Below are 26,399 nucleotides of genomic sequence, written 5' to 3' on the forward strand. Positions count from 1 at the left end.
AGGAGGTGGTGTCTCTTTTGCATCGCCAGTGGTCCTCCCTTCAAGGGAATAAGCTTCGGCTAATTAAGCCTCGCCCAGCACTTTGGACAACCTCCTTTCGGCCCTCCCGCTGGGAGGAGATTATTTTAACTCAGCTGCATATTGGGCACTGCCTTTTTAGTCATCATCATTTGCTCTGTGGTGCTGCCCCACCTCTTTGTATGTATTTTGGCCATATTTTAACTATCCGCCATTTCCTGCTGGAATGCCATTTTTTTTACTGATTTACGGGCCAGCTTGGGTTTGCCATCTGATTTATCAGCCATTTTAGCGAATGGTGCGTGGGCTGTCGACTGCATTTTAATTTTTATCTGGCGAAACAATATGGCGAACGCCATTTAATTTTCCGTTTTGCACCTCCATTTTTGTATGGTGGTTTAGCCCTTTTTCCACGTGCCATGCGTAACTGTCTCCTATTCTGTCCATTGGGACTGACATATAGTCATTTCCCTCATCTCTGTGTTTGTGTTCTATAGTTTTGACTTGGGCGCGTATGACCCCAAGTTGTTTTTTGCACCCTAAAACAAAACAAAAAACAAAAATCCCTTTCTACTGCTCAGTGGTTTTAATGGGCACTGTCTCTGGGGTTCTCCCAGAACCTGTGAGAGAGGTCCCCTCTTGGCTGATCTTCCTAATCAACTCAACCTCTTCTGCCTTAACACAGGAGCACTCATGTTTCTTTCGGACTCCACGCACACCTATTCCCATTTGGACCTCTCCTCCTGCACTGCCCAGCTTTCCACTCATCTCGAGTGTTCCGTTCTCTCTGACATCCACTCAAGTGACCATTTCCTGTGTGCTACCCATTTCTTGACTCTTACCCCATCTGCATGCACACCCAACTGGCAGCTTTCTATGGCCGACTTTCTAAGGCTGTACACGCATCTGGCATGCTTCGACGAGCAATATTTCCCCAGTTGTGATATCCAGGTAGAATATCTTACCAGTGCTATCCTCTTTATCACACTGTGTCCCGGGCCCTTGGTAAACTGAGGCAAGCTGTGACGCAATTCGCACGTAGAGACATGCTCTCTGCATTTTTAACCACCAACCCATGATGGCAAACTGTGTTTGCTATAAACAGTTGCGTGCACAGTGTCATCATGTTCTGTGGGATAGTGAAAAAGCTAGATTGATTTCATTTACTAGTTTTTTTTAACAGTTGCACTCCTTCCGTCATGTGGGCCAACCTGTGACGGCTCTCTGGGACCAAGGTCCGTTCCCCAATTTCCTGTCTAATTGTAGCAGATGATGCCATAGTAGACCCTATTGTTATCTCCAATACCTTGGACAGCTATTTTGCAGAGATTTTGAGCTCCACCCACTATCACCCTGTCTTCCTTCATTGGGAACGAATGGAGGCAGCTTGGGCAATACTCTTTTCTTCTCAGAATCGTGAGTGCTGCAATGCAGATTTTGCTGTGGGGAGCTAGATCATACTCTTACTTCATCCTAGACCTCTGCCCCAGGGCCAGATGATGTTCACATTCAGATGTTGCAGCACCTCTCTCTTGTGACCAAGCACTTTCTCCTTCATATGTACAACCACATCTGGGCAGAAGGCGTGTTTCTCAGGTGCTGGTGTGAAGCCACTGTCATACTCCTACCTGAGTCCAGTAAGGACAAACACCTACATTCTAGCTACTGCCTTATTTCTCTCACCAGCTGTGTTTGTAAGGTGCTGGAACAAATGATCCATGCCCGGCTAGTATGGTGGCTCGAGTCTTGCAATTTATTAACTACTGCACAGTGTGGATTTGGAGCACACCGTTCTGCAGTTGACCATCTCGTTTCTTTGTCCACCCATCTCACAAATGGTTTTCTGTGGAAGTCCCAGACTGTGGTTGTGTTTTTCAATTTGGAGAAATCCTACGATATCTGCTGGAGAACTGGTATTCTCTGTATTCTCTAAACGCTGAGCTTCCAAGGCTGCATGCCGCGTTCCCTTCAGGAACTTTTAAAAAACAGAGTTTTCTAGGTACGTGTGTGTTCTGCCTTCTCGGAGACCTTTATCCAGGAAAATGGTGTGCCGTAGGGTTCTTTCCTGAGTGTTATCCTCTTTGCTCTCATCATTAACCCTATTATGGCCTGTCTCGCGCCAGGCATCTCCGGCTCTCTTTTGTTGATGATTTTGCCATCTAGTGCAGTTCTCCACAGACTTCTGTCCTTGAATGGTGTCTTCAGTGTTGTCTTGATCGTCTTTACTCGTGAAGCATTGACAATGGCTTTCGCTTTTCCACTAACAAAATCTTTTGTATGAATTTCAGGTGGCACGATTTCATTTCTTCCACCGTCTTTACATCTTGGGCCTGTTACTCTTCTGATTGTTGAAACTTCGAAATTCCTGGGGCTCATGCTCGATAGGAAACTTTCTTGGTCCCTACACGTGTCTTACCGGACAGCCCGCTGGAGGTGCTCCTTCCATGTCCTACATGTCCTCGGTGGTACTTCCTGGTGAGAAGATAGATTGCCCTCCTGTGTTTGTACCAGGCCCTTGTCCGTCAAAACTAGACAATGGGTGTTTCATTTATTCATCTGCATGTCCGTCCCTCTTATGCTGTCTCAATGTAATCCACCATCGTGGCATCTGTTTAACCACTGGTGCCTTTTACATTAGCCCGCTTGATAGTCTGTATGCAGGAGCTGCCGAACTACTGCTGTCATATTGCCATAATTTTCTGCTCAGCAGATATGCTGGCTGCTTGTCTGCCGAACCTGGCCACCTATCCTATGCCTCTTCCTTCGATGACACCTTTGATCGCCAGTGTGGGGCGCGTCCGTCTTCTGTTACCTCCAGAGTTCACTTCCAGCTATTTCTCCGGCAGCTTAACTTCATGCTACCTGCCACTTTCCTGATGGGTGTGAACCCTTCACCACCTTGGCTTTAGGCGGCAGCCCGTGTTTACCTTGGACTTCATTTGCTTCCTAAGGACACAACTCCAGCCTCGGTCTATCACTGTAAGTTTCTCGACCTTCAGACGGAACTTTACGATAGTTCCTTTGTGTACACTGATGGTTCTTGGACTGGTCAGGTGTCGGGTGTGCCTTTGTCATTAGCACCATCAGTTTTCAGTATCAGCATCTGGAACACTGCTCGGTATTTACAGCGGAGCTCTTCGCTCTGCATGAGGCCACGCAGTACATCCGGTGACACAGTCTTTTGAATTGTGTCATCTGCTCTGACTCTGTGCATCCTTCAGAGCCTCTATGTTCTCCACACCGTCCACCCATTAGTGCAGTGAGTCCAGGAAAGCTTTCACTTGCTCACTCTTGCCAGAGCCACTGCGATGTTTTTGTGGGTCTCTGGTCACATTGGTCTGATGGGAAATGAGGCCGCTGACACCGCTGCCGAGGCTGCAGTTCTTCTGTTCCCTCTGATGTGGTCTTGTGTTGTCGTCTTTCAGTAGGTGGTGTCACTTTGGAATCACCACTGGTACTCCCTTCACTGGAACCTCCGGGGAAGAAAACCTCTCCCAGTGGCTTGCCCTCTCGCTGCAGGTAGATCATTTTATTTATATTGCGTATTGGGTACTGTCTTTTTAGCTGTCGCCATTTTTAAGTTGTGATCCCCTACTACTTTTGCTCATTGCCCTCAATCTTTGAGTGTTCGCCATTTTCTGAAGGAATGCGCTATTTTTAACCACTTATGTTCTCATTTATGTTTGCCGTCTGAGTTATCGTCCATTTTAGCAAATGACGCACGAGCTGTTGACCGCATTTCACTTTTTATCTGTCGTAGCAATATGGTGAAGGACATTTAATCTTTACTTCAGGAGCTCCATTGTCTCTGTGGCGTATTTTATGGCCCTTTCTCCAAGTCCCTGTATTTAGCTGCCTTTCCTTCCATCGATTGAGCTTAACATGTGGTAGTTTTTAACTCCTTTTTTGTCTTTGTGTTTTACGGTTTTGACATGCGTGCGTATGACCCTAATTGTTTTGATGCCCTAAAACAAAACAAAACAAACCGACCATTAGTATTGTCAACATTGAGTTAGGACAGTGGTGGAATGACTCGAGGATGGAGGCACACCATGGAATTTTTGCTGTATAGACTCCTCCCTTTGCACAAGAGGAAGCCACTTCAGCCATTAAGAAGCAAAGGAAAGGGAAGGCATCCGGACCTGACAGAATTGTCGGAAGTGCTACAGCTGGTTGCTCTGCAAGTCACCCTGTACCTGACTCTGGTAAACCCACAGTTACCACTACCTTCGCGGTCCACCTCACTCTAGATCTATATGCAGTGCTGGCTGCAAGTGTGTGACCACTCCAGGACACAGCAGATATTATTCAAAGCACTGAGCTAAAGCTAGATAGCTGCAGATGCGGGGACCGACACTAGAGGTTCCACCTTCGGACTCAGGTGCTAGATTACAGCACCAGCTGCACACCCCAACTCGAAACTGGCACCGTCGATGTCACTGATGTCTATGCTTGCCTGTATCTAGGCTGATGTGAGCCCCCTGTCCTGAGCCAATGCCATGCTGTCAGCTGTGACTTATCATGCAACCCTTGAGATTTTAACGTTGTTACACTGCAGATCTTGTATCACCTCTGGGCAGTTTCATGTTATTGTACCTAGTGCAAGAAGGGAGGCACAGAGCTCCATGTGAAGCAGCTGTTATATAACAGCAAAGCAGACAGTAGCTCACAGATGGTATGGGCTATCACTGATTTTGATGACTGCCATGAAATTTGTGAAGATATCATAGCAACTATAGTCCCAGACTGTAGCCCTCCTTCAGCAGGCTACTATCGTGAACTTCCAGTGAGAGGCAATGATTGTCATCTGACCTTCTTTGCATTACAGCTGAAAATCTTTTCCCTTGACTTGCTCACTTACTGATTGTGTAATTGACTGAATGTGTAAACACTATTATCATTAGCCAACATGAAGCCTACAATGAGAACAACATATTTTAGCATAGAATACTTCAGAGGTTTGTGGTAATTGACAGAAAGTCATCCAGTAGAACAGAAGAGATATCAGGCATTCCCAATAGTGTTATAGGCATTATGTAGTTCTTAATCTATATAAACAATTTAGGGGACAATCTGAGCAGTCCTCTTAAATTGTTTGCGGATGATGATGTCATTTACTGTCTTGTAAAAGTCAGCAGATGATTGAAACCAATTACAAAACAATTTAGACAAGATATCCGTATGGTGCAGAAAGTGGTGATTTACTATAAATAATGAAAAGTATGAAGCCATGTACATAATACTAGAAGGAATCTACTAAATTTGGTTTCACAATAAATGACACAAATCTAAAGACTTTGAATTCACTTAAATACTTAGGGAGTCTACTAGTCTACCACTGTGTGCTTGTCTGTCCTCTTCTGGAGTATTGGTGTGCAGTGTGGAATCTGCGTCGGAGAGGACTGACAGAGGACAATGAAAAATTTCAAAGGAGGACAGCTTGTTTTGTATTATTGTAAAATAGGGGAGAGAGTTCCACGGATGTGACAACACAAGTTGGGGTGGCAGTCATTAAAACAAAGGCATTCTTCATTGCTGCATGATCTTTACTTGAAATTTTAATCACCAATTTTCTCCACCAAATGTGAAAATATTTTGTTGGGCCCACCTATATGATCATTGTAATAAAACAAGAGAAATCAGATCTTGCATTGAAAGATTTAAATGTTTGTTTTTCCTGTGCACTGTTTGAGAGTGGAACACAGTAGAGAAATAACATGAAGGTGATTTGATGAACCCTCTGCCAGGCACTTAATTGTAAATTGCAGAGTAGTCATGTAGATGTAGAAAGACATCTCCGATTCAGTGCTTTTTCATAAGCTCATTTTTCTGCTCACAATAACTTCAAAATTGCTCTATTTCTTGCAGTGATTTTGATGTAATTACTGGGAACATCAGTTACTAAAATCGTTGTCATTTATAGTATCAAGGTGTGTGTTGTCCTTGTGACCTTTATGGTTTCTGGAATCTTTGGTGATGACAGTCCTGAATAAAATATTCCCTATTTTCAAAGAACATCAAACTGAATAAGATTCTTAAGTTTTCACTAGCTGTTACCACCATTTTCATCAGCAGTAAATATTTGTATTATTGGAATTGATATTGTATCCTTTTACAGGTGAAGTGGATGAAACAACAGAGTCCAGAACTTCTCAGAATTGGGCTGAAAATATGCAAAGTTACAAGAATGGTATTTACACTTTCCAAGCATGGTAAATTTACTCACTGAGCATTATGAAGAACAAACAGTCAACTCCATACCAATTTGCTCATCATCTTTACTGTTTCCTTGATATAGCTTCAGGGTACAATACTACTGGGTTACAAGAACAGTTTTACTGGGTAGGTGGAGAGATATGCCAGACTACATTCCTTAAATATGCTAGTTCAGCAGAAAATAATCGGTAGCCACATGTTGTATACAAAACTAGTGCCCAAAAATTGATACTAGAATAAAACAGTTTTAATCATCCTGTCCTCAAATAAGCTGTGTTGCACACATAAAAATAACATTATTGACTGTTGTGTAATTTCAGTGAAGTGAAAAGGCATTTCTAAAACCAAAATTACGCAAATGCACACACAATTATACAAATACATACACAATGTGTATTCAGTGCTCACAGAACGTAATAGGAGGAGGATCAGTCACAACAAAACATAACAAGCTACCCGGGCAGGACACTGTACAGATGGTCCTGCAAAACTATGTAATGTAAAATCACATTAGCAATAAACAAAACCCACTGGTGATGGCACAGAGCCGAAACATGTTTGGGTAATGAGAGAGAGAGAGAGAGAGAGAGAGAGAGAGAGAGAGAGAGAAAAATGTTTTTGCATAAAAGATGGAACCTTTATCTGACAATGGTCCATAAGAATCCTGACCTTGAATATATGAGAGGTGTTCAAGAAAAATATTTGTAGAAAGTCGAGTATTGTACACACTTTCAGGTACAGTTGTTAAAGAATGACTGTTAATATGGCAGTATCTTTGGATAAACAATACACTTATTGCTGAGAACTGATTTGAAAGCAACACATGCATCACATAAAACAAAGTGGGTTGGATCAAACAACTTCAGTGGAACACAGGTGGGAGAAAGGATCAAACCACTTCAGTGGAACACAGGTGGGAGAAACAGAACAAAATACAGTTTGAAAATTGTAGGAATGTTTGCCCATATATTAACTTATTAGTGTTGGATTATAAAATAGACAACTGAGATTGAATTCAAATGCAATACTTCTAACAAGGCTGAGATGGTATGGACACATTAAGAGAATGGAGGTGAAGAGGATACCCAGGAGGATACACGAGATGAAACTGGAAGAGACAAAGAGGAAGACCGAGACACGGATGGCTGAAAGGAGTAGAGGAATGTGTCCAGGCGAAGGGAGAAGACTGGACCAAGGTGAAGATGGAGAGATGGTGGCAAGATGGAAGACGATGGAGAGGCCTATGTTCCATACAGACCTGGCCAGTGGCTGGAAACTGTCAAAGATGATGATGATGATGATGATGATGATGATGACTTCTAACAGAGAATACGGTACAACTTAGAGGCAACAAATGATGGTTTTGAAGAGGTTGACAGTCCTTCACGCTATGTGACACCTACTTGTGGAAAGTCCTGAGATATAGAAACATTTTCATGAATTAAGGAGATGGGCAGTGCCGCTCTCAGGTGAGAGTGCATTGCAGCTGTAGATAAATACAATTTATGTCTACAACGTTAAAACTGGTGAATCTGTGCTGATGTTCTTCTGAATGAGTATGATAAAGAGAAGTCTTCACAAAAAGCAATAAACTGGAGTAAATGTAACAACTCGTCTAACAGTAGAGGTGTTGAGTTGTCAACAGGCACATAAACAAGACCGAAAACTTCAGTAGCTGCAGCAAAGCTGGTACATGACTGCTTTTTCATGGGTGTCCCTTCCTGTAATGGGGTAGGATAAGCCTGTGGTAGATCTGAAAAACGGTGGGGTGCTAGGTGGGTGTACCTGACATGTCTTGCACCTGGCACTCGATTTCAGTGGCTGCTTCAGGACCCTTGCCTTCTGGATACTATCGCTAGACACCAGCTTCTCCAAACTATGTACGTGGGATTCGTCCTCACAATACATCTCTGTTCCCGTAATCTAATTGGCCGCTATACACTGCCCTGCTCCCCTGTCCACCTTGCCCCAGGACCCTAACTTCGCTCATTCTGCACCAACACCCTCCTCCCTGCAAGTCTCCCCTTCCTCTGTTCTATCACACGCTCCCAGTCCACTCCTTTCATCAGCCTTCCTTCCTGAACCCATCCTGCACCCCATCTCGTCTTCCTGTGCCGACTCCACCTGACACAACCTTCCATCTTAGTCGAGCTGCAGAACAGCGGTCCCGGTAGAGTGTGTTCGGCCAGCACGGTGTAACCTTACGTGTGTGCGTGTGTGGGTGCACGCATACAGCCCTCTTTATGTGCCTGTTGATGACTTGACATTACTTCAATGGGCAACATGTCATTTGTTTATCTTGGACCAATTAGACCTTGCATGTTCGATGCAAGCAACTTAGCACATTATGTGCCAGGTTTTTGTTGAATCAGTTTAATGAGCACTGTTTTGTTGAAGGGCGTACTGAGTCTTCACCTCAAAGTGAATAATACTGACTTCATTAACTCAGAAAGCTTATCTAGTTTTTTTCTGTGTAACAGCACAAGAATGTAATAGGTATGTGTTCCTAATTATTCCCGGTGGTTCTTGTTCTTTTTGATTCTGATTGCAGGATTCCTGGCTTGTCAGATAAATTCTTATATTTCAATGATGATGTTATGCTTGGCAAGGAAGTTTGGCCAGAAGACTTTATTACCTATTCTAAAGGGCAGAAGGTAAGATAAACAACAGTTAATAGGCTTCTATTGATTCTGCAGCAGCATAATCAAGTGTTATTTGTTGTATCTTCGTGTTGGAACCTTAGTAATCTTTCAGAAGATTAGGATAACCTGGCTCTGGTTTTTGAGAATGGGGGTTCACTATTGTTATCCAGGCTATTTATTTGTTATGATTTAGATACATTATACTCTATATCCTGGACATGCATCATGTCCTGGTATCCAGTGAGCCGACACTAAAATCAGTAACCTCTTTACATCAATATTAGCACCACCGTGACATCAAATGGTACCTGTATTGTGTGTTTTAAATGGCGTATTGATTGGGAAAGTAGTGTAGATTTGTGGTGGTGACAAACTCTTGTGTGCGATGGCATATTTATGTTCAAACTTCAAATTCTCCTGTAAATCACTCATGAATTATGCATTTTAGGCTAATGTGCTCATTGGCAAGAAGTTGATGTCTGGTGAATTGTGTATGCCTGGTTGTGCAGTAGGTAAAACACTGTAATCAGGGACTAGCCTTGAGTGAAAGATGTAATTATTAAATGGCATGGAGGTGATAGGGCATGTAAGGAGGCAAATGGATGGTAAATATGAAAGATGGGTAGATGACATTATGAAACATTTGTCATTTTTCCTCTTCTCTGAACTTACGGTCCTTACTGTTTCTTCTTCTTCTTCTTCTTCTCTCTCTCTCTCTCTCTCTCTCTCTCTCTCTCTCTCTCTCTCTGAAATCTTCCCATCTTCCCATTCTTCCTCAGTCTTGGTAGAGTTCCACTTCTTACAGAATTTTAATCCTCATCCAAATTTTCATTCCAACACCCTAGCTTGTGTTTTCGCATAAGACCTGCAAAATCCTTGAATACTTTTATGAGTCTCTGATTTCTTCCCAGCTGTTAATCTCCAAATTAAACAGGTTTTTGAGGTACTTACCTTTGTTCTGCTTCAGTGTCTCCATGTTGATTTTAGGTTTCTTGTTTAAGTTGGCATTGGTCTGTTCAGCTGAATCTTACTTTCATCTTTGACAGGTAGTGATGCGAGTAGATGTTGGTACTTTTTCTTACTTTGATCTTTAGTATTTCATTTTGATTTTTGGCTACTTAATGGCAACATGATCAATTTGTATCTCTCCTAGTATTGTGTTGGGAGAAACCTATGTTTTCTTCTTCTTCCATGGGAGGGCTTTGACGTTTGTGGACATTACTTGTAGATCGAATTGTTACAGAAGGTGATGACTTATTCCTGTTTTTATATGTACGGTATGTCAAATGTTTTCCCAGTATTGTTCTGCATTTATTATTGCTGTCCACTTTACCCTCCAGGTGTCTCACAACTCTTTTGTGAGTACATGCTTGGCTACCGTGGTGCCTCAGCCTTTGCAGCATTACTTTCATTTGCATGCTGCAAGCTTATACTTCCGCTATTCCTTTCTCTCTCTGTCTCTCCATCAGATGGCTTTCTCGGTGCAGACCCTGCTTGGACCTGGTTTATGACTGGACCTAGAGTTTCCACTTCCGGCATAGCCTTCAACTTTTCATTAAATAAACACATGGTCCCCATTGTTCAGTTTGACCTGCCACTAATTGTAACGTGTGCATGAATAATGTTGTATGGCACATTGACATTTTGTAGAATCGCCTCGAGTAATGTTGTATATGGCAGTCTCAACCGCCTGCTACAATAGCCGCAGCACTAAACTGTGAGGAAAGAAGCAGTTTTCACATCTCTGCGCGAACAATGCTATATGTTACAAAAATGGCAGAGTGTAGCAATGTTACATTTACTGCAAGTGGTTTGAAACGTGCAATAATGAAATTTTGACTGGGCTCTGATTTGCGAACACATTTCGAGTTTCCCAAAGAATATGAGCCATTACAGCAGGAATAAATTCTCAAAAGAATGTCTGCACCCCAATCTCAACTTTTGCAGAATGATTTAATTGTTTACCGAAAAGTTTCCTGATAAATCAACAGACAGGTCATACTACCAAAGTGTGTGTCAACAGATTTTGATTAGCATTTCATAACACCTAGGTCAGATATTTCAGACATGTGATTTATTGTTTGACAAAATAATCACAACTTATGATAAAATAGAACCACACAATACCGAACTGGAGAGTCATTTTCATCATGTGACATGCAAAAGCAGACCAAGCATACAAAGGGCTAAGAAGCGATACGAAATGGCCAAAAGGAACATAATATACATGACGTACCACAGGTTTTACTTTGTCCTACATTGACGCATTCTTCGGTATTCTACCAGAGATGGCTGTCATCATATAATTTCATGGTTCTAGAATAAGCTTGAAGAAGGTATGGCACGCAAACTGATTGTATGGTCTGATCACTGCACAATAACTGGAGAGTTTTAGTGCTTTTCTTCTATCTGGTCAACGGCAAGTACTTTACAGAAATGCATTAGAAGTTTTTATGTTCAGGTCACAGTTTCCTACCTTGTGACAGGGACTCTCTGGTACCGCGCGCTGCGGAATTTGAATCCGCGCCAGACGTCTTGGACGCTGAAGACCCGTAGAGGTCTCTGCACCATCGCGCCGTAAGCTGTGGTGGCGTGCGCCTCCTGGCCCGCTTTTAGTGTGAGGGCGCTACAGTGGAACACTTGGTTCCAGCGGCCAATAGGGGTGCCCCCGATAGCGTACTTAAGCACGTGCCTCTCGCTCAGCCAGCCAGTCTAATCTCGCGTATGTTGGTTGACACCTCGCCTCGCGTTAGACAGCTTACTTCCTTGTTCTGTGTACGAGTGAAAGTGTTTGTTTCCTTGTGACTCCGTTGTTCGATCTTGTTTTATTCATTCTGTCCTTCATTGGTTGTGTCCGTCCTCTCCCGTTGTGTTGTTGTTCGTGGGTCCCGCCGCGCTTTCCGTCATTGCTACCCTGTGACCATCCCGGTCGCAGTTACTTTTGGCGACGAGGTAAACGGTGGTCGTTGTTGGTATGGAGGCGAAGTTGGTCTGTCTGCTGGAGTAACAGCAGCAGCTAAGTGCAGCAGCAGCAGCTCCAGTTAGACATCTTACAAAAGTCGCTGCAGTTACTAACTGCCAACGTCAATGCCCGGGACGTGTTACTGCAACAGCTTCAGAGTCCTCGTGTGTCCGATGCTTTCCCGCGTCTGCCGTCGTTTCCACCCTTTAATGACTCTAAATAGGACTGGGAAACCTACTTACATTGGCTGAAACAACATTTCACGGCTTTTCAAATCACGGACGACTCCTTGCAGCGGTCGTTGTTTTTGTCTTGGGCCTCTCCGGACACATTCTTTCTTCTCCGCAAGTTGGCACCGTTGTCCTATCCTGTGGCTCTCTCTTTCCAGGAGATCTGCCTTTTGCTGACAAACTTTTGTTCCCAATGCTACCATGTAGTCACCTCTCGGCTGGGGTTCCACCCGTACCATAAAGAGCCTGGTCAATCATATCGTTCCTGGGTCACGGACTTTCAGGGTCTTAGCTATCGATGCAATTTTATATGCACCAATCAGCAGTGTAAGGCTTCGTATGTGGACTCCCTGATCAGGGATGCGGTGGTTCAGCTGGCTCCCGACCCTGTGATCCGTACTGCGGCATTGAAACTCGACAACCCTTCCTTGGAAGAGATTCTCTGCATTGCCCACTCCTTTGAAATTGCTCAATCGGCTAACGAGCGTCTTATGGCACGACTGCAGGTGGCAGCGATCGTGGGGTCGTGGCGGGTTCCGCCCCACGACGTCGACGTGGCCCGGCTGACAGAGGCCAGTGCTGTTGGGACTCCTCATGTTCCGATGTCTTTATGGCGTCGGCGCCGTTGGTCGCCCCTCGTCGCCGGTCACGCGGCCCACTTCCATCTTGTCCACAGTGCTTTACTGCCCATTCGCGGGCTGATTGTCCCCACCACTGGAAAACGTGCACGCTGTGTAACGAGGAGGACCACTTCCGCTCGGTTTGTCGTAGTCGCTAGACTCGATCCAGTCCTGCCCCTCCTGAGCCTCAAGATACTGTCCATGCTCTGCAATCGGTCGTCCCGCAGGACGACCTGTCAGTGTGGAAGCTTTTCCTCGTGCTCCGCATTTTCACCGAAGATGTCAGTTTTCAGGTCGACACTGGGACCACCATCTCCCTGATTAATATGGCGACATATACTCGGCTGGGCTCTCCTGCGTTGTCGCCTCCCTCTTTCTGTTTGGTCTCCTACGGAGACAGTTCCATTCCCCTTCGTAGGCAGTTCGTCGTCCAGGCGACATACAAGTGTGTTCCCTGGCTCTTTACCCTCTTTGTCGTCGACCGTCCGTCGGCTTCTAATATTTTTGGCCTGGATCCGTTTCAACTGTTTGGGTTTTGAATTTCTGACGAAGTTAAGGTTGTTTCCACGGCTGTACCCTTTCAGGACTTGGACGATCTGTGCTCCGATTTTGTGTCGTCGTTTGCACCGATCAGATGTACTTCTGGCTTTCAGGCGCACATCACTCTACGGCCAGATGCACAGCCTTGCTTTTCTGGGCTTGGCCCCTTCCGGTGGCCTTACAGCCAGCGGTCAAGCAGGAACTTTATCGGCTCCAGGCCGCTGGCGTGCTGGGACCTGTCACTTACACTGCATGGGCGACACCACTGGTGGTCATACGGAAACCAATGGGTCCCTTCGCCTGTGTGGGGACTTTGGCGCTACAGTCAATGCTCAGTCCCTCATTGACACTTACCCCATTCCCCGACAGGAAGACCTTCTTGCCAAGCTTGCCAGGGGAGAGTATTTTTCCAAGATCGAGCTGGCTGAGGTATACCACCAGTTGCCCTTGGATGCCGAATCTCAGATAATCACGGTTATCAACACGCCTTTCGGATTGTATAAGTACAAGCGCGTTCCCTTTGATATTTCTCTTAGGTGCCGGCCATTTTCCAGCTATTCCTGGAGCAGCTTACACAGCTTATCCCTTCGTGTGTGAATTATCTGGATGACATCTTGGTCACCGGGCATTGCCGCCAGGAACATTTGAAAAACATCAGCGCCTTATTTCACACTCTGAGGTCTGCAGGTCTATGCTGTCGGCTGGACAAGTGTTTTTTTTCAATCGGAGGAGGAATTCTTAGGCCAGTGGCTCAGCAAAGATGGCATTCACCCTTCGAGTCGTAATGTTGCGGCCATTGAGGCCCTTCCTCATCCAAAGGACTTATCTGAACCGCAGGTGTTTTTGGGCAAGGTTACTTATTACTTAAAGTTCTTGCCCCAGGCTGCCTCCGTTGCTCAACCCCTCAATCACTTGTGTCACAGTGGGGTACCTTTTGTTTGGACTCCTGCCTGTGACCAGGCTTTTCTCCATTTACAAGCGATGCTGAAGTCCGTCCCTTACCTTACTCCTTTCTCTCTGGACCGCCCCTTGGTTGTGGCAGCTGATGCATCGGCATACGGCATTGGGGCCACCCTCACGCACGGGGATGCCGATGGCTCCGAACAGACCATTGCTTATGCCTCTAAGACATTGACCCCAGCACAACGGAACTACTCCCAGATTGAAAAGGAGGCCCTGGCGATTGTGTTCACCGTCAAAAAATTTCACACCTATCTCTTTGGGGCAAAGTTCACCCTCCTGACGGACCATAAACACTTGGTTACACTTTTCGGTCCCACTCTCACCTTCCCGAGCGGACGACTCAACGTCTCCAGCACTGGGCATTGTTTTTACGTAATTACACTTACACCATCCAGTATAAGTCCACCGCCCACCATGATTATGTGGACGCTTTGTCACGTCTCCCAGCAGGCCCTGAGCCTGCCTTTGACCAACAGGAGGTCCTCTGCTTTCACTTTGTTTCCACCCACCAGGATGTGCTGGACTGTCTGCCTCTTACGGCTACTCACGTTGCTGCAGCTACCCGCTGCGACCCTGCCTTGCAGCAGGTTCTCAACTACGTGGTCCACGGGTGGCCGTCCTATGTTACTCGTCGGATGCAGTCTGATTTCAGCCCCTGGCGCCACCTGTCCCACACTCTCTCCATGGTTGATGATGTCCTTCTGTTGGCCACGAAGTTGGATGCCCACCGGGTGGTCATCCCTCCAGAACTGAGGCTTCGGGTGCTCAGTTTGTTACACCGCGGGCACTGGGGTATTTCCCGTATGGAAGTTTTGGCTTGCCAGCATGTGTATTGGCCCGGCATCAATGGCGATATTGAGCGCCTGGTCTGTGGTTGTACTGTCTGTGCGCGTCACCATGCAAGCCCCCCTCAGACGTTTGCACCCTGGCCTGTGCCTCGCCGCCCGTGGGATCGCATCCGTATCGATTTTGCTGGCCTGTTTTTGGGGTCCGTGTGCTTACTCATCGTTGATGCCTACTCCAAATACCCATATGTTGTCCGCTTGGCATCCACCACCACGGAGGCTACACTCACGGCCCCGGTCCAGGTTCTCGCCATTGAGGGCCTGCCCCACACGACGGTCTCCGATAATGGTCCCCAATTCACGGCGTCCTCCTTCCACGACTTCTGTCAGGCCAATGGTATCAAACATATCTGTAGCCCCCTTTCCACCCTTCATCCAATGGCGCGACAGAGAGCTTGTCCGCACTTTTAAATACCAGTTGACTAAGGCGGTCGACACATCTCCGACCACATCGGCCCCCAACCTGTTTTTGAGCACCTATCGCACTACGCCAATTGACGGATGCAATCCGGCAGAGCTCCTTCATGGGCGACAGCCGCAGACCCTGCTCCATTTGCTGATGCCATCCTCCTCCCACCCCACTCCTGGCCCTCGCAGCGGTATGCCCCCGGCACGGCTGTGTGGGCCCACGAGGAGTACAGGTGCAAGGCGTGTCGGACACCCGCCACGGTCGTTTCGGCCCATGGGTGGCGTGTGATGTCGGTGCAGACGTCAAAAGGGTTGGAGCGCCGCCTTCATAATCAGCTCCGCCCTCGTGCTGCCACGCGACTCGCGCCGCCGCCTCTTTCCCTACCTCCTTCGGATACGGACGTGGTCCTCGAGATACCATCCCAGCCCCCAGTTGCTGTCTCCCCGTGGGCCTGCCACAGGCCCTCTCCGCCTCCGGGTGGATCGGCGTCTCCCTCCCTCGCCCTGGTCTCTGGATCGGCTGTCACGGAAACCTCGGGTGTCCCTTCCTCCCCGCCAGCTGCGGTCGATACGCCCAGTTCCTCTTCCCACTGCCGCCCACCTCGGCACTGTCCGGTGCATTTCCACCCCTGCGAGCGAGTTTCAGGGGCGAGGGATCTGGTACCACGTGCCGCGGAATTTGAATCCGCGCCAGACGTCGTGGACGTCGAAGTCCCGTAGAGGTCTCTGCCCCGTCGCGCTGCGCCGTAAGCTGTGGCAGCGCGCTCCTCCTGGCTCGCTTTTGGTGTGAGGGCGTCACAGTGGAACACGTGGTTCCAGCGACCAATAGCGGCGCCCCCGATAGCATACTTAAGCGCCTGCCTCTCGCTCGGCCAGCCAGTCTAATCTCCCTCGCATTAGACAGCCTGCTTCCTTGTTCTGTGTATGAATGGACGTGTTTGTTTCCTTGTGACTCCATTGTTCAATCTTGTCATATTCGTTCTGTCTTTCGTCGGTCATGTCCGCCCTCTCTCGTTGTGTTGTTCGCGGGCCTCTCCGCAGGTCCCGCCGCACTTTCCGTCATTGCTACCCTGTGACTGTCCCGGTCGCAGTTACGACAGACTCCACAACGATTGAGAAAAGAAAGAAGTGTCAAAGAGTTATTGTTCCTCCAGAATGGAAGGATGTCATTGCTGAGGCCTTTGTCGATCCTTCAAAACTGACCATTCAGGAGATGACTTCAAGGACATAGGATCCATTGAGTTGTTTTTGAAAAAGCTCCCTGCTTTGAAAAATAATGATGTGCTCTGATTGAAGCTGTGTAGTGATGATCCTCGTGGTGTAAGTGTGTGCCGTAGTCACAACTTGCTTTGCCCGTGGGAAAGACATTGTATTCTAAAACATGGTTGTTAAAAAGTTTTCCATTGCCTTCTGGTTTTCGGCCACTGTACAGTGGGGTCTCAAAACTTCATATGGAGAAGATGAAATATATGGAGGCAAAGTACAGGACTTTTTTTAACAAAAACTTGCAGTTTAATGAACCAGACTTGTGTCTCGACTTGATAAAAACTCGTGTTCAATTACTTTTTGAAGACCAGTGTAATCAGTTTACAATAAACATTATTTTGTGACTTTTTATAATTTTGTTTCTTACAAATTTTAGATTCTGGACAACTTTCTCATTATAACAGAATACAGTGATTGGGAATAATGCTGTATGTCCATTTCTATGCAGCATTTTTCCATTTTAATACTTACTTATTTTGAAAAAAACTATGCTTAGTGGAATTTTAAAAAGCATAACCAAATATTTTCAACAGTCCGTTTACACAAACAATACATATCTGCTGCTACATTATTATTTTGCAATAATTCTGTAGAATTAACAGTTTTAGTCAATTTCCTAAAAACTGGAAAATGTGCCATAGAGTATTATTTGTGCACATGCTTCAATTTTCAAAATACACCAGGGGGGTGGGTTGTGCAGAGGTGGTCACCCAATGTGGTGTGTGAACCACCTTCTGTGCTTTCTATCTGCGCACCCTTCTGTTTAATGCAGTAATACACCCAAAACCCAGCACAGTAGCCGTCCCATTGTGTGAGGGGGAAGGGGTTGTCAAGTATGTGCACTGTGGTAGCCCCTGATCACGCAGGGATCACACTGTTGTTATCTGAACTGAAAACTCCCCAAACATACCAATGAGTAGGTGCTTGTTATGACAGGGGCACCAGGATTCCAAGCAGTGGATTACTGGCCACGTAGCTATTGCCCAGGCTGGGTTGCACCCATCCATGAGGAGAGCCCACATTCAGAGTGGGTGGCACGATGGTGGATCAGTTGCAAATGAAGCAGATGGAGTTAACTCCTGCTGGTGGCCATCTGCAAAATGAAAAGTGGATCAGTTCTGATCAAAACAGCATCCCCCGCCCAATCGAGGGCACTTCACTTGTAAAAAGCTGGGTGACATTTTGTCGGTCTTGTACATAGGGGGCCAAAGGACAATAGGGCTGCTACCAGCGCCTTCCTCTTGGTTTTTGAGGGTGATTCATAGCCTGAAAAGGTCAAGGTCTTAGTAAACCATTGCAATGGAATACTGATGGTATACTGCTGCAATGCTTCAAGTGCTTGAAATTTGGGCACATATATTTGCATTGCAATGCTAGCTCCATCGGTAGAGATTGTGGATGGACGCCACAAGCGAACAATTCCTGTGCACCTCCCTCCTTCCGTGTCGACTTTGGAAAGCACCAGTCTTCGTGCTCTCCAGATTGAATAGTCCTCCAGAGAAAAAAGAATGCTAGCCTCTAGACAAACTCTGTTACCAAGAGACCAAGAAGTAGTACAAGCAGTTCCACGCAGCATGTCAGATAATGTCATATGCTACAGCTATGACAACACTGCCCCCTTTGGCGACAGTACTCCTGCCTGATACACCACCTAAAGTGTGCTTTCCGGGCCAGTCAACTGTACGTGCCATCCTGATGGTCGGAGGCTCCTGTCTAGCTGCTTCCCCGTACCTACTTTGGGATCGATGGGTTCCCACCCATCAGGAGCATTTGTCCACACCTGCCAAATACAGACAAATCGTCTACCTCCAGCTTCCCTCGCCAGGAAGAGATCCCTCAGGACACTTTCTACCAAGGTACCTCTGGTCTACAACCTACACCACTACACCAGCCAGTGTTACCTAATCAGATATGTGAAATATTTCATGAAAAATTGCAAGATGAACATATTTTTAGGTTTTGTCAAATGTAATTATGCTGTTGAATTTTGTACAAATACTAATTAGCAATATTAAAGAAAAAATACTTACACGAAGACAAAAATTGTAAAGCAAATATTAGTGCATTATGGGCACCTAGACTAAAACTAACAGTCAACAATCAGTAAGTTTTAACTTGGGTACAGAAAATAATAAGATAAATGATTTGTTCTCTTACACACGTGACTTCCTAAAGTTACTCATTTTTTGAAAAATTAATACTATTTCGGAAACGGTCTTTTCTGTTATGCTCATCATAATATATGAAAATGCTATCTGTTCTTTTGGACATGTCCGAAAGAACAGATACCATCGGTGACCATGCAGCTCTCTTAGAATGAAATGATAATTAATTCAAGACCCTAAGCTGCCGACAGGCGTTGATATACATCAACGGGATCAGTTGAAAATGTGTGCCCCGACCGGGACTCGAACCCGGGATCTCCTGCTTACATGTTGAAAGAACAGATACCATCTTCATATGGGTAGGGCTAGCCGGCCATTGACCTCCTCCTTCTGTGCTGGAAGCACACGCATTGCCCGAACTCTTACGGGACTCGGTAAGATTGTCTGCCACGAGTAATGAGTGTAATGGGCAGGGGCACTATGAATGTAGTTTGTGGACGTTAAGTTGGGAATATGGGTCTCACGGGGAGCATGCAAGGGATAAATCCCTGCAGTCACACTATCGTCTGTGCCCTAGGTGGCTCAGATGGATAAAGTGTCTGCATTTAAGCAGGAGATCCCAGTTTCGAGTCCTGGTCGGGGCACACATTTTTAATTGTCCCCATTGATGTATATCAACACCTGTTGACAGCAAGGGTCTTGATTTAATTATCATCCCTTGTAATATAGTATATTATGATACCAATTTCGCTAACGAAAAATGCGATAACATATCTTTGAAGCAAGTCCTCTGTTCTTTTTTACATACAATACCATTTTACATTGTTCATACCATTACAATACCATTTTACATCATCAGTAGCTCATGGAATACTGTGTGCAGCATAGACACAACTAAAACGTCTAAGCTTTTGATAAAGTTATGTCTGCTACATAAGCACTACTCAGTTCCAGGATACTAGAGTATGTAGAGTATGTAGTTCAAATATAAGTCTGGTGTGCTAACCTAGAACAACTTCAATTGGGAATACCATGTAGTCTGTTTAAACAAACACACAGACAAATTCACTATCAATTTGGTTCACCTCATGGCTTAGGATACTATACAACATCAATGAAATAAGATATTTGTAAGCACTATGGTGAATGTCCATAGAAACATGTCACATAACTAACACTTTAATCACAAAAATGAAAATGTTCTCTCCAGATCATGGGGTTGTCTGAAGTTTACATACCATTTCTGGTTGAAAATTCACCTAAAACTAGATAGAATTGGAAAATGTCTACTTAGGTGATACACAATATACGAGGGCAGTTCAATAAGTAATGCAACACATTTTTTTTCTCGGCCAATTTTGGTTGAAAAAACCGGAAATTTCTTGTGGAATATTTTCAAACATTCCCGCTTCGTCTCGTATAGTTTCATTGACTTCCGACAGATGGCAGCACTGTACGGAGCTGTTAAAATGGCGTCTGTAATGGATGTGCGTTGCAAACAACGGGCAGTGATCGAGTTTCTTTTGGCGGAAAACCAGGGCATCTCAGATATTCATAGGCGCTTGCAGAATGTCTACGGTGATCTGGCAGTGGACAAAAGCATGGTGAGTCGTTGGGCAAAGCGTGTGTCATCATCGCCGCAAGGTCAAGCAAGACTGTTTGATCTCCCGCGTGCAGGCCGGCCGTGCACAGCTGTGACTCCTGCAATGGCGGAGCGTGCGAACACACTCGTTCGAGATGATCGACGGATCACCATCAAACAACTCAGTGCTCAACTTGACATCTCTGTTGGTAGTGCTGTCACAATTGTTCACCAGTTAGCATATTCAAAGGTTTGTTCCCGCTGGGTCCCTCGTTGTCTAACCGAACACCATAAAGAGCAAAGGAGAACCATCTGTGCGGAATTGCTTGCTCGTCATGTGGCTGAGGGTGACAATTTCTTGTCTAAGATTGTTACAGGCGATGAAACATGGGTTCATCACTTCGAACCTGAAACAAAACGGCAATCAATGGAGTGGCGCCACACCCACTCCCCTACCAAGAAAAAGTTTAAAGCCATACCCTCAGTCGGTAAAGTCATGGTTACAGTCTTCTGGGACGCTGAAGGTGTTATTCTGTTCGATGTCCTTCCCCATGGTCAAACGATCAACTCTGAAGTGTATTGTGCTACTCTTCAGAAATTGAAGAAACGACTTCAGCGTGTTCGTAGGCACAAAAATCTGAACGAACTTCTCCTTCTTCATGACAACGCAAGACCTCACACAAGTCTTCGCACCCGAGAGGAGCTCACAAAACTTCAGTGGACTGTTCTTCCTCATGCACCCTACAGCCCCGATCTCGCACCGTCGGATTTCCATATGTGTGGCCCAATGAAGGACGCAATCCGTGGGAGGCACTACGCGAATGATGAAGAAGTTATTGATGCAGTACGACGTTGGCTCTGACATCGACCAGTGGAATGGTACCGTGCAGGCATACAGGCCCTCATTTCAAGGTGGCGTAAGGCCGTAGCATTGAATGGAGATTACGTTGAAAAATAGTGTTGTGTAGCTAAAAGATTGGGGAATAACCTGGTGTATTTCAATGCTGAATAAAACAACCCCTGTTTCAGAAAAAAAATGTGTTGCATTACTTATTGAACTGCCCTCGTATATATATCTAATTTTGGGAAGTGCCCACAGATTTCAATAACTCTCCTGATATCTTTTACACACTTCGGTGAAGTAGCATTTGTTTGTTACAGGGTTCTGTGTCATAGATATCTATATAACATTGCATGGATCATTCTTCACTGTTTACAAGTAGTTCAAAGACAAAGAATAGTATACATATATTACTAGTTATCAGACAGTATCTTAAAGGTATTTACAAAAATGATAAAATGTTGTGCAATGTTTATTGGATATGAGTATAGTATTTAATGGTAAATTAGTGTTGTACCTGTTAGTATCATTCAAGAATCAGCCCCCATAGTTGATTACATAAATAACAAAACATAAAAAAAACATGTAATAGCACTAATCAAACAATGGAAAATAGCCTTAAGATATTTAAAAGTCATTGTGTGGGATATGGTTGTGTTGAAACACTTAGAACTATAATTTATGTACGGATAATTGTTGATGAGTACATGTTTCAGTAAGTCACTATATGGTTGTAACACTTGGTGCACATCAAGCATGAGACAAATTCAGTATAGAGGCTCCCACCTGGGGTAAAATGTTTTAAAAACTTAGTATTTACCTCAGCATGTTTCCAGAAAAGTAACAAAATAACTCCCACCTCTCATTATATTTTCAGAAACAGTAATGTAACAGTTATATGTCTCAAGCACATCGTCTGATACAATAAGTAGTTAAACTCATATAGCCTTTCGAGTACTGAATACATCAACCATTAAGTGTTCAGATTTGTCGTCCTGACTTTATGTGATTCAGTGTAAGTATAAACATTTCCATAAGTTCGTAAATGAACAGTTTTCTTTTATTGTTACCTTTCAACAGTGTACAAGAATGTAGTGGTGTATAGGTATAGTTGTCAATTCACTGAAAACATTCTACATTTAACTTCCTATATTCAAGTGTTAATGTTCTTCAAATTAATTGCCAACAAGATACTTAGTAATCTGTACACTGAAAAGTGATTGACATGTTACCTAATTACAAAAGATGTCACACTTCACATAGACTCAAACTTTCTGCATTAATATAAATGAGTGTTTACTTGCATCTGTTTCTTCGAATCAAAAACAACTTGCATTACAAACCTTGCTGACTGTGTGTCTTTTATAAACTTTCTTCGCAGTAAGAAAAAGAGGGTTCCCTAACCAGTCCCTACCTAATATCATTCTCCTCATTGCATCAACATAATAACTTCATAATATCACTTCATTTCTCCACTAAATACTCGATAATAATAATCACCTAAGAAAAATCACCTGCTTCATCTTACACAATAGATCAACCTCACAAAATAACGCTACATACCAGCAGATCTCACAACTGGTGTAACTTTTCCTCTAACAATAGAAACAGACATTACACTATTTACATATTTTATTTCTTTACTGTTTCTAATCATTGCATTGCTTGCACAACTCATTACTGTATACAATCATATTAATTCAACTTTTTGGTCAGAGAGGTAATACTCCATACAATCACTTCATTACTTTCAAATACACTTCACTAGGCAACTGTACTTTCATTTGTCATATTATACAAACACTTTGAAAACTAGTGGATGATACTAAATATCTCAAGTGTTCTCTTCTGTTAATATGTACTATATGTACTACTTCCTCAAAAATTTACCAAAAATTGTGTATACACTGTGTAGTAATCTCATTACTCCTGCAATAATACAACCTTTTAAAATTTCATGTTTAGTGGTTACTCAGGTTGTTCAACATAATTTGATACACTTAAACATTTTGTAAAATTTCATTACCTTACTTTTTTGGTATAATTGATAAACTTTTTTTTCATAACAAACAGAAAAGCATCCCCCTGCATTACTTTTGTACTCAGAAAATAATCAAATATGTGTTAGCACTCTGAATTTTACATAATCAGTGTTGTATAGGTATTATGTTTCTGTTTATTGTCAAAAATGGCTGTTCACCAATGTTTCTCCTCAGAATATACAGAATATATGTGCCACTCTCTCATAAAGTTAACCACACATTACCTGAAACCGAAGACAGTTGAAGATACTACCTAACTTATTACAAACTAGTGACAGGATGGGAAGAGGAATAAGTGACATCACCACTGAAGTGACCCAGACAGATCTTGGGACACCCTTCTTGTCTTTTGCAAATTTTTAAACCTAAGTTTTTATTATTATTATTATTATTATTTTTCAGGAACTGGTCTACAGAATCATCTGGTCCTTAAACTAACCCCATTTGAATTCTTTCTGGCAGCCTTCTCTTAAGTGCATCCATTTGAGTTAATTCATCAAAGGGTTGGTCTATGTGTGCAAGTTTCATGATCTGGTTTTTGCAAAACTCTTTCATACCCCCTTTCTGCTCCCTGTACATAGGACCATTTAAAAACTTACTCTTTATCCTTGCCTGTTCAGTGTCAGACCAAAACTTTTTCAAGAAACACTTTTCAAATTCATCTGTGGATAAATTGCTACAGTCAAGTTAGTTGGCCCATGACAAGGCTTCCCCTTCTAATGATCTTTTAATGAACTTAATTTTTAATTCATCACTCATACCAGGGAGAAAACTATCACAGAAACTTTGTATAAAATCAACTGGATGAAAATGTTTGTCACCAGGGAAACACTTCAGTGGCATAGCAGGAAAGCTTGGATGTCCTACATTACAGAATGTTTTTTGATAAGCCCCATCTTGTTTTTTTGGTAATGGTGACATCATTATGTTATCTCAGCTATCTTCTGAACTTTTTCATCTACATCTGAAGCAACGACATCTGTTTTTTCTATTTTGACTAAAGTTCAGTCTTGATCACTCATGTATGTTTTAATGATATAGGTTATATTATATTATATCATTAAAACATACATGAGTGATCAAGACTGAACTTTAGTCAAAATATAACAATTAATTGATCACTGCTTTCCAAAAATGTTTACCAAAATTGTGTCTGTTTTTTCATTTAGCTTATTTATAAAGTTTACAGATTGTTTAATAGTGTCTCCAACAGCATCTTTACGTCTTAACTTCAACAGCATGTATCTCAGATGTGAGATCCTTGTCTTCTTCTTATATTTTTGTTTATAATGATTGTATTTTGGATTCTGAAGCCTCTACCCTCCCCTCAACTTTTTTCACACGTTCATCTTTAGTTTTCACTGGAGAAAAGCTCAGTCTTTATTAATATTTGAAATTTGCACGTTAAGCTCTGGTCTAATGAGATTACTTTGTTTTCCACTATTTTTTTTCCATTGATGACAGGCTTTTTGTTTCAAGTTTTTCACTATTTTTTCCTTTGATGACATTAATGCAGTAAACATGTCTTGTAAATTAACTGTTTGGGGTTTTCACTCAGCATTGTTTTACTTACATGCAACTGTACTTGTTTCTCATGGTCTGGACTCGAATCTAACACGTTACTGTCTAAAACACCCGAGTCTGCACTGATTTTGTTTAATCTGCTTTGGTCGACTATTGTCTAATACATCTTGAAACATGTCTTTATCGGCTATGTCTTGTCTAAACTCACTAGTTGAAGCTGGTAGGTTCGGCATATTTATTTCATTGTTCGGATCATGATTCACTTTTTGTAAATTTGTTCTTAAATTATCAATGCTAAAAGAAAAAACATGTTGGTCAAAATGTCCATACAGCACAACACTGCACTGAGAAAATACAAAAATTAATATTTTAATTGGTACTTAGCTGCTTATTGTCCTGGATTGGGTAGCTGGCGTCAACTTTATTAATAATGCCTCAACCTTTTACAACCACGTATGTCCATAGTTTTGCATCTTTCCAAAACTTCTCCACATGGTAATATGTCAAACTACATTTGGTTTAAAATCATTCCACTTTGCAACACAACTATATGCTTTTTGGTCACTTGAAACATAAACACTGTCAAAAATCCAAACGTCCAAGTATCCTGGTCCCAATAGCACCACTTTAACAACCTCCTTTGTTACACACATTGGATGACTATTAATTGTAAATAATTGTTCATGGAGTAATTACATATTGTTGGCTGGGTCCAGTTGTAGTTTTAAAGAAAAAATTCTCATCTTGTTTCTTGAGGATCTCCTTAAATTTGTTGCTTGAACTTCTATCTAAAAGCCAGGTTCTCTTGTAGGTCTGGAAGCCCTATAGGTTGATGTGTTTGTAAGCCCTATAGGTTGATGTGTTTGTAGAATAATGTAGACGACGAAACTGATTCGTACGTAATTTTCACATTTGATAGTCCTAGATGCCTTGCTGCCATAAATTTACAATGTTCACTCAGTGAAATACATTCCATTTGTACACAACTCCAGAAAACTTTACATTTCTCCTTCCTTCCTTCCTTCCTTCCTGACACACACAGATGCAAGCCAACTGATCCCAGTTAACATTGCTCCAAAGTACATCAGTAAAATTATATTCATACTAAGATCGAAACATAGATATAGAACATTAAATTGAAAATAATGTACAAAAAATGAAATTTAGTCAACAGTACAATACAACAATTATGACAATATATATCACATAAACAAAAATATATCTCTTTTTGTACTGCAGTAATTTTATGATTTTTTTTTTAATCACAGGGGTTTATTGTGTTAGCACATCATATACTGTTTTACAGTTGAAGTTTAAAACATTTCAAATAAGATTGAAAAAAGGATAAGATTGTAAATTTGTGAATATACATGGTCCAGACGTCTTATTGCACGTTACAGCCTGAGGTGGAGACTCCAGTGGTTCCTGAGGCCCCAGTTCACACCACACAACAGAACCCGAAACTCTGTGTAATATGATGCCCTAACCCCTCAACCATTGGCAGCAGGTGACCCAAAGGCCTAACCTTCCCCTCGGTCCCTTCATGGCATCACTGTACACCGAGAACATTATTCTCCAGTGGAATCATAGTGTTT

General features: G+C 43.4%; 1 protein-coding gene across 4 annotated transcripts in view; it reads left to right on the forward strand.

The window, feature by feature from the left end:
* The window catches only part of LOC126100107 (N-acetylglucosamine-1-phosphotransferase subunits alpha/beta), a 152,999-nt gene that overhangs the window by 93,791 nt on the left and 32,809 nt on the right, over positions 1-26,399 (forward strand). For all 4 annotated transcript variants that reach the window (XR_007522135.1, XR_007522136.1, XR_007522134.1 and 1 more), the window contains exon 7: positions 8,786-8,888. Coding sequence is in view for 1 of the 4 variants with exons in the window: in XM_049910628.1 (XP_049766585.1) it covers positions 8,786-8,888 (103 nt within the window). In the remaining 3 variants the exon portion in view is untranslated. The remainder of the gene's footprint in view (positions 1-8,785; positions 8,889-26,399) is intronic.

The sequence above is a fragment of the Schistocerca cancellata genome, chromosome 9, assembly GCF_023864275.1.
Source record: "Schistocerca cancellata isolate TAMUIC-IGC-003103 chromosome 9, iqSchCanc2.1, whole genome shotgun sequence".
Lineage (NCBI taxonomy): Eukaryota > Metazoa > Arthropoda > Insecta > Orthoptera > Acrididae > Schistocerca > Schistocerca cancellata.